The 15,123-nt window shown below is 35.3% G+C and overlaps 1 protein-coding gene across 1 annotated transcript in view; it reads left to right on the top strand.

Moving 5' to 3' along the window:
• The first annotated feature begins 252 nt into the window (after nucleotides 1–252).
• The window catches only part of fto (FTO alpha-ketoglutarate dependent dioxygenase), a 166,393-nt gene continuing 151,522 nt past the window's right edge, over nucleotides 253–15,123 (top strand). The window contains exon 1 of the mRNA XM_051114696.1: nucleotides 253–345. Coding sequence (XP_050970653.1) covers nucleotides 268–345 — 78 coding nt within the window. The 5' untranslated portion in view covers nucleotides 253–267. The remainder of the gene's footprint in view (nucleotides 346–15,123) is intronic.

The raw sequence follows: 15,123 nt of genomic DNA on the forward strand, positions 1-15,123 counted from the left end.
CAGCTGAGCCTATATCCACTTCCGGTTTGACTCAAATTACAAGCGTGGTTTTCCTGGCGCGAGGATTCTGGGAAATGTAGTCCTGATCGGAATGCTGGTAGCGACTTCAACCTAAAACACCGATGAAAAATAACAACACCGCGTTTATAGTCATAAATGTTTTATATAATACCATTAACATAGCTAAGATTATATTTAAATCCGTTCAAGAAAAGTTCACAAGCTAACGGCACAGTCTAAAGACTACATAACCCAGGTCTGCGCGCTATGAAACCGAGGCAGCGTAAACAGTACTTCAGGAACATGAAAAGATCGGATGACAGTGAGAGGGAAAAGAGGAGAAAGGTATCGCTTGTAGTTTTCTCTCAGTTCGCCAAGCACCACATGTAGTTGTGGAGTTTGTAAGACACCGTTTAGTGTGTCCGTGGCGGGACTGCATGCGCTGGTTGGTGCTGTGTGTTCATTTGAAGTGCGCATGTGATGCTGCTGATTGCTCCTGTAATGTTTCCATTCTTTTATCGGATGAGTTCTGTCTCTGTGTGCGCACAGTCATCCGGCACTCAAGTGTGTGTTGAGGCACAGCGCGGGGGGAGTGTTTTCTCATGACTGCCACACGCTGACTTCGCTGGAATGGCTTGTGTGGCGGCATTACAGCGTGTTCAGTCGTGCTGGCAATGAATGAAGTCAGGACGCGTGTCCAGGTGTCTGTCACTCTGCAGGTGTCTCTGCTAAACCAGCTATTCCTCATTTCTTTTACGTATGTGTTGTGTTTTCATCTGTTTTCTGACCAAACGAGAGATTCTTCTATGAGCTGGTCAGGAAATGAGTATGTTGTGTTTTTAATTTAGCAGAGAGAGTGTAATAGAAATACTGTTGTGGTGCAGCAGTATTTATCTGAACCTGTTGCTATTTAAGTGTGTCATTTTGTGAAGCATCATTGTGTAAAGCTTCTTGATCCTGAAAATAGATACGGTGCTATATTTGTCTTTATGACTACATAAGCCCTGATTATTACACAGTCCTTAAAGGATTAGTTCACTTCCATAATAAAAATTCCCTGACAGTTTACTCACCCCTATGTCATCCAAGATGTTTATGTCTTTCTTTCCTCAGTCGAAAAGTAATTAAGGTTTTTGAGGATTTTTCTCCATATAGTGGGCTTAATTGGGAGCCAACAGGTTGAAGGTCCAAACTGCAGTTTCACTTAAAGGAGAAGTTCACTTCCAGAACAAAAAATTACAGATAATTTACTCGCCTCCTTGTCATCCAAGATGTTCATGTCTTTCTTTTTCAGTTGTAAAGAAATTGTGTTTTTTGAGAAAAAAAAATCAGAATTTCTCTCCATATAGTGGACTTCTATGGTGCCCCTGAGTTTGAACTTCCAAAATGCAGTTTAAATGCAGCTTCAAAGGGCTCTAAATGATCCCAGCCGATGAAGAAGGGTCTTATCTAGCAAAATCAGTTATTTTCTAAAAAAGGTACAATTTATGTACTTTTTAACCTCAAACGCTAGTCTTTTAACCTCTAGCTCTGTGTGTGCTTTGTGCATTCCGGTTCAAGAGAGTTAGGGTATGTTGAAAAACTCCCAGCTTATTTTGCTCTCCAACTTCAAAATTGTACAACTTCATACATCGCTTTTTTTCCAACTTCATACATCGCTTTTCTACCGAAATGGCATTTGATGATGTTTGCATGTTCACTTTGTAAACACTGGGTCAGCACTTCTGCAGCAATATAGAACGATTTTGAAGTTGGAGGACAAAATGAGTTGGGAGGTTTTCGACCTACCCCAACTGTCATAAACCAGAATACACAGAGTTCACACAGAGCTAGACAAGATGACCATTTGAGGTTAAAAGTTATATAAATTATTATTATTTTTTTTTTTTTTTGGGAAAATAACCAGTCGTTTTGCTAGATAAGAGACTTATTCCTCAGCTGGGATCGTTTAGAGCCATTTTGAAGCTTAATTTAAACTGCATTTTGGAAGTTCAAACTTAGGGGCACCATTCAAGTCCTCTATATGGAGAAAATAATTCTGGAATGTTTTCCTCAAGAAACATAATTTCTTTACGACTGAAGAAAGAAAGACATGGACATCTTGGCGGACAAAGGGATGAGCAAATTATCTGTAAATTTTAGTTCTGGAAGTGGACTTCTCCTTTAAGCTTCAAAGGGCTGTACATGATCCCAGTCGAGAAATAAGGGTCTTATCTATTCATTATCTAATTTTCTTTAAAAAAAAAAAAAAAAAGTTTAGATACTTTTAACCACAAATGCTCGTTTTCATGAAGTTTTTATTCTGGAATTGAGCTAATCCTTAAACACATACGTGGACAGTAAAAGTACTGTATAGATTTTTGCATTGCATTCAAGGTATAGCTGTATTTTATCAGTTCATGCATTCCCTGGGAACTGAACCAGTGACTTTGTTGTTGCTAGTGCAATAAGATATTGTACTTCCAGTTTATATCCTTTTTATATTTTGTTATAGTCCATATTAGGTTTGTCAATGGGTCTTTGTAATGGAGAGAGAAAACATGTCATAAAGCTACAGAATGCCACAAAATAATAATAGTTTGTAAGAGAGTGTTCCCTTTTCTTTTCTTTTTTTTTATTTTGGGGATGCGGTACAAATGAAATATTGCAAGTGTTAAGTTTTTCTCTTTTTGGAACTGATCTTTAATCATTGTTTTTATTAGATTGAAGTAATGCCAACAAGTTTGAAAATGTAAAATTAGTTTATAATTGTACTTGACAAGTTGACATGCCTTGTCTGTGGTTAAGATGATTTAGTTTGATAATCAAAATGCAAATAATAATGTGGCATTTTGTTTGCATTACAAATGACTGTACGTATGATTTGCGAGTACAGTCATAAAAGTTGAGTTATTAGAAGTTCTGTCAACAGCTTCTCTATTCCTTTCTCTCCTTTTATAACCTCTTGTTTCATTTCCCACTCTTTTGTTCTTTCTTTTGTTCAGTTTTAGTCTGCTCTCTCTCTGATGGCATGCTTTTGGATCATGTCTGACAGCGGGGAATCTATGTAGTATGTGGTTCCTCCACTTTATTGCAGCTGCCACAGGGACCAGATGAATCTCTGAGAACTTGATCCAGCTGCTTTTGGGTCTGTACAGCAGACGGACAGACAGACAGGTCTGCTACCCTGCCCCATCTAATATCGTCTTATCTCTCTTCTTCACAAAAATAAACAGATCTGGGCAGAAAACCGCAGATCAGCTAGACTTTGAGTCTGGTGTGTATTCCCGCGGTTCCTTAATATAAAACGCAGGTCCATTTAATCATCATAATAAATAAAAGAGAGTACATTGTTGTCTCAGCCATAAACATATGTGCATTTATGCTCTATAACTAGGATGTGGATGGATGTCAGGAGAAGGCCTGTGAACTATCCGTCTCAAAAAGGAATTATTTTTATCCTTAGTTCAGCTTTGCCAGGCATTTCCTAACCATATGTGGCGCATATGTATGATAAAAAGAGCGCTTCCATTATCATGCACTAAAAGAGGGAGACTATTGGCTAATAGCCTATTAAAAACTGACTTCATCCTTTTGGAAGTGACCTTACATGGCCTTCAACCCAAAATGACTGTTTTAGTAGTTGATCAAGGGACATTGGACAATCAGAGTTGCTGGTTTTAACGTTGCCAGGGTGACCGCAAAGATCCCACTGACGTATTATTCAATTATAAATGCCACTTTGACCGCTTTATTGCATTTGCAGGAGAATGTGGGTCTTGTTGTTTTTCTTTCCTTACAGTTATGAATTGGAAAAGCACTTTCTTGTTTTTCTTCCATCTGTTGAGCATGTTTTGTTTCTTCACGCTCACAACTCTGTTGGCCTCCGCTGCTGCTTTTAACACCTTTTTTGATGACTCTGCGATATTATGTTCTCTAAAGAATAGTGCTTTTGATTGGGAAAAAACGATCAGTTGATAAATAAACAGAGATTAAAAATAACTAAATGCATTATTTCGGAGTGGCAGAGTAGCGCAGAGGGTTGCCAGATGTTCGGAGGCTTGCACTCCTCCCGGCCCATCATTCAGAGAGTTCTCGGCTCATTGGCTTTCTCAGCTCGTGTGTTTGCTGGAGAAAGCTGTTTAGCCTATTTCATTCGTGAGCACTCATTAAAATGGTTTGTGTTCCCCTTGGCAATTCTGTTAAATTAACAGCTAGCTTCAGTTCAGGCCTGATTATGAGGCCACACAGCCAGTCTTGATTAATCAATTTCTCCCACAAAATGTTCCTCTGTAAATTAGTGTTAAAGTAACGATTTATAGGTCCTAATGCCGAGCCGCTGTCATGTCGAAGCCGGTGTTTTAGCGGGAGGTGGTGTCACTTTCGGCGTAATCAGCAGCTTTTCTGCCCCCCTTGTCGTTTTCCCCCTCTCCGTTCGTCACCGTACGCCTACGTCCTATTAATGAGTCCATAATAGAGAAACAGTGTCGGACAGCCACATAAAACACACTCAGGAATACATAATTAGACCTGTGTTTGAGCAGCACTAGGGGCAGATTTATATCCGGTGATGTAAAAAGAAAGAAAAAAATAAAACAAAGTAAGGAGGCAGTGCAGTGCTCAGGACTTCTGATTCCTGAAATCTGAAAAGGCGGAAAAACAGGCGAGGGAATGAGGGAGGGTGGGAGTGTTTAGAAAAAATACTGCCACAGTTGATAATGATACCATTACACTAATGGAGGCAGCAAATGAAGTAGCAGGCGGACACCGTGCTTTATTGCCATAGGGGGTCGTTTTCTGCTGCATTCCTAATGGCTGGAACCGCCGGTATTGATCAGGCCATCATACCGCTAATCCACACTCGCATTACTTACTGCCGCGACACCGTGTCGGTCTTTCCAGTGCTGCCACCCACAGCCCACCCTGTTCCCTTGCCACAGGCCCTGTAGAAGACCCCACAGAGCCTGTGATTTAAGGGTCGAGGGTTGGATGGTGCCGTGGACGGGGTCATTGAATGTCCCCTTAGTCAGGCCTCTTTTGTTTTATGATGCACAGAGGGAAAGTGAGTGGACTGAGTGATTAAATACAGGCAGAGGTGTTTGTTTAATTAAGAGGTAAGGCATTATCTGCTCTTCTGCCTTTTTATGGTAGTTAGTCTGTGTTCGAGTTGAACCGTGAGTGTGCCGCTGTCTTTTCTAATGGTTTGGAGCTGTAAATAAGTCTAGGCTGATCCATATCCATTGGTGAAGCCATCTGCTAAATGGCAAGTAAAAACACCTGGCTTGCCAGATCCTTGATCAAGTGTTTTATTGGACTCCCAGGGAAATGGCTTTTAATTTAAAAATGACTGATCTGGCAACTGTAGTAATTTAATTTTCTTTTGAGAAGAGGATGTAGATTTAGAGTATTCCATTAAAGGAATCTGATTATTTAATTTTAATTTGATTGTTAATACATTTATTATTTTTTTTTTATTATAGTTTTTTTTATTTTAATGTAAGACAGTAAATGCAGGAAGAGTTTAAATGTATTTTTCATTATTAATTTTAGTGTCTTGCAAAACTAATATATTACCGTTTGAAAGTTTTTGGGTCAATAAGATTTCTTGAAAAAATGTTCTTGGAAGAAGTCTTATGCTTACCAAGGCTGCATTTATTATTACCAAAAAAAGTATAAAAAAAAATATAATTAAGGAATATTATTACAATTTTACATAACTGTTTTCTATTTTAGCCAATTTTAAAATAAATAATTAATACTAAATTATTCCTGTGATGACAAAGCTTCTTAATATTTTTTTTTGTGGAAACCATAATATTTTTTTTTCATGATTTTTAATACACAGAAAGAAAGATCAAAAGAGCACCACATTTTTTTTTTTCCAACATAACTATTTTCTACTTTAGTCCATTTTAAACTAATAGTAAATTATTTCTGTGATGACAAAGCTACTTAATATTTGTGGAATATTGTGGAAACCATGACAATTTTTTCAGGTTTTTTAAATAGGAAGAAATATCAAAAGAATACCATTAATTAAAAAAAGAATATAATTGAGAAATATTTTTAAATTATTAATAGTAAATTATTATTTCTGTGACGACAAAGCCACTTAATATTTTTGTTGAAACCATGACAATTTTTTCAGGATTTTTTTTTAATGAATAGAAAAAATCTAAGGAATGCCATTAATAATAATAATAATAAAAAAAAAAAATACAATAATAATAATAACAATAAATAAATAAATAAATAAATAAATAAATAAATATTTAAGGACTATTATTACAATTTTACATAGCTATTTTAAATTTTTGTCTTTTTTTTTTAAATTTTTGTCTTTTTTTTTAAATATCAGTAGTAAATTATTCCCGTGATGGCTAGTGTTAAGCTACTTAATATTTTTGTGGAAACAATGATAATTTTTTCAGGGTTTTTAAAATGGATATAAAGAAATATCAAAAGAACAACAATTAAAAAAGTATATATATATAAAAAAAGAAAAAGAAATAAAAAGTTATTTAAAAAATTAAAAATAATATTACTACAATTTTAAATAACTATTTTCTATTTTAGTCCATTTTAAAAAAATTGAACAAAATATTTTTAGGAAATCAAACAAGAAAATCTTTTGTATCCTTATAAATGTGTTTTCTTTAGTTTTTGATCAAATTTAATGCAGCCTTGCTCAGTTAAAAAAAAACAAACAAAAAAAAAAAACATACTGCTCCAAATTTATTGCGCAAGTCACCAAAATTAACCATAGGGTCATTTTTAGATCAAATTTAAGTGACTCAACTTTAACAGTTTGCATCTAAGATAAAAATGTTTGCTTATGTAATCTTTAAATGAGCGAAGCATTACATTCTTAGATTATCAAAGATTCTTCCAAAACATTTTTTATGAATTCCCCATTTCTTCCGTAAGCCCTTAGCACCTGCTGATGAATCCGCTTCATCACAAATGACTTAAAGCTCGATTAACATATACGAACAGGCCTTCCTTCAGCTCGGTCCTGCTCTGCTGTCATCTCGGCAGCCCCTGCCCGGCCCGAGCCATCAGTCTCGTTTTCCTGTATCAGCATATCGGCACTAACCTCTGCCCTCCGCTAATCAAACACTTCACCTTAAGGGAAACATTCATTCAGCTCTCTCATTATGATGGCTTCTGCGGTCATAAAGATGTATATTTATATTTCCCCACCTCGTTGCTTTGACTGTTGCAGGGAAACTAGATATTGATCTGGATATTTAGTCATTTCTTTCTGCTGGGACATCAATATTACGCTAACGTGTATGCGAGCTGTGCTTGACCCTGGCCCCTGTCTCTATCCGTTCTCCCATTGGAGCTCAGTGATATACTATTCTGAAAAGCAAATCAATGAGTGAATATGAAGTTTGAGGAGTAATATAAGGCGACCCTGAGGCCTATAGCAGCCGCATTGATCCAATGTGTGGATTAGGCTTGATTTGTTTGTTGTGAAGCTTTTCACCTTTATATCATCAAGAAGTCCAGCACACACACACACACATACCCACCCATACTCCCTAAATGCCTTTTATGGTTATTTCCTTTATTTCCATTACAACTTATTTGCATTTATTAAGAATATTGATCATGAAAGAATTATGTTATAGGCTGCTGTTCATTCTGTTAATCAGATATTCATGCGGGTGTATATTATAGGCCCATATTATGAACATTATGCACGTCCTGTTAGATGTCTGGCCCCGTTTATGGTTTCGTGTATTTAATAAAAAATGTGATTTTTATAAAGACACTCAGTCCTAAAGTTGAGTTTCAGTGGATTTATTTCTTCTGAGACCAGAGGACGTCTAAGAAAAGAGCTACTTTATCAGCTTTTATGTTCTTTTTATAGTCAGTCTGAGATTGTAATTGGTTTTATGAAGAGGGGTCACTGAGTGGGATTTGTTATTATGACAATAAAGTTTTTACCTTCACTCTTAACATTTCATTTTGGTGTTGAGATCCGCTTATTGTGTTTCAGATGTCACATGAAAGGGGGTATTCACTGACACAACACAGTCCAAGAAACCACCTGTTTTTAGTTTTTAGAGTCACGTCAACTGCAAAATTTTAAGTAAGCTGTTGTATTTGCATGTAGTGCAGAAGAGTATACTGAACATTGAAAAAATATTTGAAAAAATATTTAGGAGCACCATGTGTGACTGACCCGATCAGCATATTTGTGTTTGCGCTGAGGGGAGCTTGAAAGGTTTCTACATGTTTTTTTGCAATGTTGAGTAATGTATCACAGACGTATCTCACGAATCCTTTCATAAACAAAGTGTAGAGAGAGTGTACATAAGAAATTTATTGATTATGATGGAACTTTGTGAGATCACAGTGAACTAAGATGAGTGACAGATCTGAATGATTTTTAGGGTTGTAAATGAGATATTGGATTAATAAAACAGTTAAATAAACAAAAACATAATACTAAGTGACGTACACTGACCTCCAAAAGTTTGGAAACACCCCTGGCAAAGTGTTGTTTTGGATGATATCAACATAAATCCTTATCATTTTTTGGTGCAAATACATTAAAGTAACTTGACATTATCACTGAAGACCAGCAATAATAATTTTCATTTTGATTACATAATAATAACAATACATACATGGTCAAAGTCAGACACGCCCCTTTGCCAGCTGTGGCGCCTGGTTACTGGTTTAAACTTGGCCCAGGGTTTTTTTTAAAGATTTTTGGTTCAGCACACCTTAATAGCTTTAACAATTGATTGGCAATTAAGTTTAGAATACAATGAATTTAGGCCCAGATTATGTAGAGCTGTAATAGCTGCTAATGGTGGATATTTTGATGAATCAAAAATGTAAGTTTTTTTCTATGTATAAACTGTTTATGTAATAAAATATGTTTTTGTAGTTTGTGTTGTCCCTTATCAGTGCAAAATTATCACAAATTAAAAAGGATTCATGCCAATATTGTCCAAAACCCCACTTTTCTAGGGCGTTTCCAAACTTTTGGAGGGCAGTGTACATTGTCTGACTAACACTATTGCCTGATTTTGCTATATTTCGTTGTCAAAAATAGTCTGAAACAACTGAGCCGCTGCACATCTCCATTCAAACAAAGCGGTTTTTCGTTTATGAATGAACATGCGTTTTTAAAAGAAGCTAGTGAGTCAATGATTCAGTTTCCCATTTATAAAAATCAAATGAATCAATCAAATGAATGATTCATTAATTAAATCATTGACTTGCCTCCATCTACTGTCAGATTTAGTCTTATTTTTAAAGTATCTTTTCCGTTATTTAAATCATTTAATATTTCTGTGTTCAAAATGTTATATTTAAAATGTTCATCTCAACATCAATTTATGAATTTGATTGCACTCCACCTCTGAGCCTCATTAAACATATGAAAATACACCTGCAAGCCATTTTTTCTATGCCCTTTCTGTAGTACAAATTAATTTTGTTACTAATGATTTCATTTGATTGGTAACTTCCTTGGTTCTTATTCTGTTGTTTTAATTAGAAATTTTAAAAAGCTTAAAAAATACATAATTAAAATTGACGTAAAAGATGACATGCTTTAAAAAAGTTTTTTGATTATTGATTAGAAGGTGCTCCTAAAATTTTGACTGCTTCTTAAATTTTTTTTTAGTTAGGAGTGCAAGGTGGTTATACATGCATACGCACACACACACAATATATGTGTCTGTGTGTGTGTGTGTGTGTGTGTGAGAGAGAAAGAGTTATGAAACTCAAGGGAAAGCCTGAGACATTCATAGGGGTTGATCTATCAGCCATTGGCTGATCAGTGGTGATGTATAGTCAATCAATGTGATCAATAACAATAGAATCAGCTCAGAAAAGCTTTGAATAAACATAAGATTGACCTTATAACCTAGACTCAATGGTTTACTTCTAAGGGGCTTCCATTCAAATTGGTTTAAATTTAGGCTTTTGTCTTCTAATTCTTTTCTCTTGTCTTTTCTTTCATATTCATGGAGTTCATTTGCAAAAACGGAGAGCTCTGTGCATTTCAGTATGTTTCAAATCCTTGTGCATTTCAGTTAATCTCAATCAAACTGCAATTGGGTTATTTTGATTAAGCAAAAATAACAAAAAATAAAAATAAAAAATACAACTAACACAATAAAAACAATAAAAAATATATGGTTTTTGAAAATTATTAGTTATCTGTTTTTGCAAATAAACTCTTCATATATGGTTTAAAAAAAAAAAACAGTCTATAATTTTTCCATCTGTTTCGCTGAACAGCAGGCCCCTTCTTCACTGTTTATTTGTGAATTTATTTTCTTGTGTAATAGCTCACCTTTTCTTGTAAAGGGAAACTAGCTAATGGCAGCCCTTTGCCCAACATCTGCTTCCTATTGCCAGTCCAAAGTCCCTCTTTCACTGGAACTACAGGAGGCCACTTTCACTAGAGCCTGTAAACACTAACTCTTAATTTGTACATCATAAGTTATGTTCTATAAATGAGGGGAGTGAAAGTGGGCCTGAGCACCTGGTGTGTGTGTGTGTGTGTGTGTGTGTATGTGGATGCCCGATGGGTGACGAGGCACTGCCCCATAGTTGTGCCAGTTGGAAGGCTGTGCTTAAGTCTGCATGTGCCAGACAGGAAAATGTAGATCCTGCCCTGCCAACCTACTGCTGGGTGCACACAGGCGATGGATTTAGAGAGAGAAACAGGAGGCTTTTAGAGGCTTCGCAGATGAATTTGATGGATTTACCTGCTGTTGCTTATAATGTAACACAGGCTGCCTGTGTAGGTAGGGTTTCATGATAATAATGAGTGTAATTTGAAGTTTCGTTAGTGTTTTTGTATCATCTGAAATGTGTATGTATTTTAAAATAGATGATTTGCTAAGATCTAATGGCTGGATCTAATGGCTGACATCTCAAAGCTGTTGAAGGCATTGAGTTTGGTATGTGTCAGGATATCTGTATGTGTAAGCCAAGTATGAAGTGGTGTCACACAGATTAAGAAGTGTATAAATTTTATATTTTGTATTATTGGGCTTATTTTATTTTTGTACTACAGTTTTTTGAGGAGACACTGCCTCCCTTTCCCCTTAGAGGAAACACCCCTAAGATATATACAGTTTAATAGAGATGAGCAGATTGATCAGTTTTTTGGAGAAGCATGTTGTAACAGGAGGATTGATCTTCACATTAAAAATACTTATGCAAAGTGTTGTTTTAACCTAGTATTTGTATTATTCATTTAGCATGAAAAGAATGCATATCTTGCCAAAATTTTAAAGGTCAACTGAAGCGCTTTGAAACATGCAGCATTATTCTGTGTGACACTGGACCACAAAACCAGTCAAAGGGTCAGTTTTTTTTCATTTTAAATTGACATTTATACATCATCTGAAAGCTAAATAAATAAGCTTTTCATTGATGTATGGTTTGTTAGGATAGGTCAATATCAGATACAACCATTTCAAAATCTGGAATCTGAGGGTGCAAAAAATCAGAATATTAAGAAATTTGCCTTTAAAGTTGTCCAAATGAAGTTCTTAGCAATGCATATTACTAATCAAAAATTACATTTTGACATATTTAAGATTGGAAATTTACAAAATATCTTCATGGAACATGATCTTTACTTAATATCCTAATAATTGTTTGGCTTAAAAGAAAAATCGATAAATGTGACCCATACAATGTATTGTTGACTATTGCTACACATAAACCCACGCTACTTATGACTGGTTTTGTGACACAATTTAAACAGAAACAGGAACATATACAGCAGTCCTGCCCCTTTTTTTAATAGCCAATAGTGTTTTGTTTATATCCCAGCTTGGTCCAGAGCCATTTCGCAACTTGAGCTGTGTAAAGCCATATTTGACAGCTTATGACAGCCACAATCTCATCCATATTGCATGATCTATATATCAAATAGCATTCTGTGTAGAATTCAAATGTGTCCAATACGCTTTGTGGTCTGCACCGAGTCATGCATATGATCCGCTCCATGCTATCGTGCCTCTGGACCAGAGCAGGCTGTATACATGCTCTCCCCATCCCCTATATAGTGCCATTCACCATACAGAAAATACAAATTGTGACCGATTTCAGCCACAGCTTTAGCATCTATTAATAATGTAGTGGACGGGACGCTTCGGTTTCTAGAGAGCATTTGTTTGGACAGAAAGTTTGAAAAGCTGAAGTGCAGGGTGATGTCATCAAAACCGTTAATCAATATTGGGAGAATGCTTATATCTTCTAAATGCAAATTCTGTCTTTTTTATTTTTTATTTTTTGGAGCACACTAGCTTACAGATAACATTAAGACTAACATATTTATACTTAAAGGGTTAGTTTACCCAAAAATGAAAATGAGCCCATAATTTACTCACCCTCTAGGCATCCTAGGTGTATATGACATCCTTCTCTCAGATAAATGCAATTGGAGTTATATTAAAAGTCATCCTGGCATTTCCAAGTTTTATCATTGCATGGACGGGTGTTTCTTCTCGTCAGACCAAAACAAGTCCAATAAAGTGCATCCATCCATAATATAAAGTGCCTGACACAGCTCTGGTGGGTGAATAAAGGCCTCCTTTAGTGAATCGATGAATTTTTGTAAGAAAAATATCCATATTTAAATCGTAAGAATCACGTCAATCTAGCTTGCGCCAGCTGGTCGTATCCGATGATCCGATGATGTCCCTAAGTTAGCTATGATTTGTGAAAGACTAAGTGCAATTTATGTTGATTGTCTCATTCTCTCTCTGTGACACACAGAAAGTTAGAAAGTTAGTGAATATCAAACGAAGAGTGCCTCAGCATGATTACAAATGTAATACTGATTTTATGCAACAGTTCATCAATAAACAAGAAGTTAATATTAAGAGACTTACATTTTAGACAGCATACTGCCTGTTTTTGCTCTATTTCACCAACAAATAACCATTCCAAACACAGTCACAGCACTGTTTTGCTTCCTTGAGCAACATGACAGTGTTTCGTTCTTGAATGCATCACCCGTTAAATGATTCAGTTCAATCGCAATGACTCACTTACTTAACAGTGATTTTCTGCCACCTACAGGTGGTATTGATTTCACATTTAAAGTATCTTCGTTTTAAAAATACATGTAAATATCAGTATTCAGTGTTTTGTTTAAATTAACAAAATATTATTTATGCATTTGTAACTGCAAGTTAAATGCATTCATGTCCCTCTGAGCTGAATTAAATAATGGGTAAATAGGCCTACATCTAAATGCCTTAATTTCTTGATTTATGCATTCACTTTAGGTTGTAACGTTTACCTTTTTCTAAAGTAATGTGAAATTGATTTTTGTATTTTTTTGTATTCATTTATTTTATATATACACTACCGTTTAAAAGTTTGGGGTCAGTAAGACTTGTAATAGTCTTTAAAGAAGTCTCTTATGCTCATCAAGGCTGCATTTATTTGATTAAATATATAGAAAAAAAACAGTACTATTGCAAAATGTTTTTACAATATAAAATAATGTTTTTTATTTTAACATACTTTAAAATAGAATTTATTCCTGTGATAAAAAGCTGAATTTTTATCAGCTGTTACTCCAGTCTTAAGTGTCACATGAACCTTCAGAAATCATTCTAATATGTGGATTTATTATTAGAATGATCAATGTTGGATAATATCAACAGTTGTGCTGCCAAATATTTTTTGGAACCTGTGATTTTTTTTTTTTTTTTTTTTTTTTTTTCAGGATTCTTTCATGAATAACAAGTTTAAAAAATACAGTGTTTATTCAAAATATAAATATTTTATAACAATGTAAATTATTTATTATTAACTTTTAATAAACTTTTAATTATTAGCTTAATACATCCTTGGTGAATAAAAGTATTAATTTCTTAAAAAAAAAAAAAAGAAACAATAAAAATGTACTGACCCCAAACTTTTGAACGGTAGTGTATGTGTATATGTATTTGCATTTTGAAGGTAATTTGGCAAAAAAAAAAAAAAAAATGCATTAAATGGGTTTAGTTTTCATGGTTATAAATGTGTGCAATTTCAGCAATTAAAATGTAACTTTTTCTAAAAGGAAAACAAATTAGTTTATTTTAGGAAGACTATCTTATTTTCTCTTGTATATGTAGAATTGCTCTTTAATAAAGAAAATGTTTTCTTCTCCGATTAATCGATAGAATAATCAGTAGAATACTCAATTACTAAAATAATCGATAGCTACAGCCCTACACTTTATTGATCTTGTTTTGGACTGATGAAGAGAAACACCCACCCATGCCACCCAGGTTAATTTTTAATATAACTCTGACTGGATTTGTCTGAAAAAAGGAAGTCATACACACCTAGGATGTCTGGAAGGTGAGTAAATTATGGGCTAATTTTAATGTTTGGGTGAACTAACCCTTTAAAGCCAAAAAACTTGAAATCTAGGAGTTGTTTTTAAAATATGTTTTTCATATTTTCACTTATATCACTTTTTGAATTCCGGAAGTATTTCATTTGAAATGTGGTTGTCAAACCTGGAACTTACTGAACTCTTTGTCAACTGAATAGCATTAATCATTCAGTAAAGGAGCGACATCCATATTCAGCTGCAGTGTGTACATGGCCACTGTTTCCTTCACTTCGCCACAACTTTTGTTGGCATTTTTCAAGAGTGGCATCACCATGCCAACAGGTTAAATGACACCTTGTCAAACGTCTAGTTTGTGATGCTCTTGTTTCAAGGTGAGGTGCAGGAGGAGTGAAAGAGAGAGCGAGTTTGAGCGCTCGAATGGTCACCGATGCATGACACTGGCCTCTCATTACTGTCTCTTCTGCCTTTACCAGCACACACACAAACAGGTTTGGTTGTGAGCGGTGGCCTGTTGGACGCTCATTGGTATGCTTGTGGTAATTTTACTGTCAAAACTCGCTCTCTCTCTGTTTCTGGCTGTCTTTCTCGCTCTCTCAGTCTCTGTGCCCCTGGTCATCCAGCTGTAAGTTCACCCTGAACTACTGTCAAGCACATGATCAGGGCTGCATAAAGAAAGCTGCTCTGTTTTGCTGTCCATCATATGCTCTTCTTCTGCCTTCTCTCTCTCTGTGTTTGTGATAGGGCCAGACCTCTCGTCTCTCCTTTTGTTTATTTAGATGAGATCAGCCAAG

This window comes from Labeo rohita, chromosome 7 (genome assembly GCF_022985175.1).
Source record: "Labeo rohita strain BAU-BD-2019 chromosome 7, IGBB_LRoh.1.0, whole genome shotgun sequence".
NCBI classification, from domain to species: domain Eukaryota; kingdom Metazoa; phylum Chordata; class Actinopteri; order Cypriniformes; family Cyprinidae; genus Labeo; species Labeo rohita.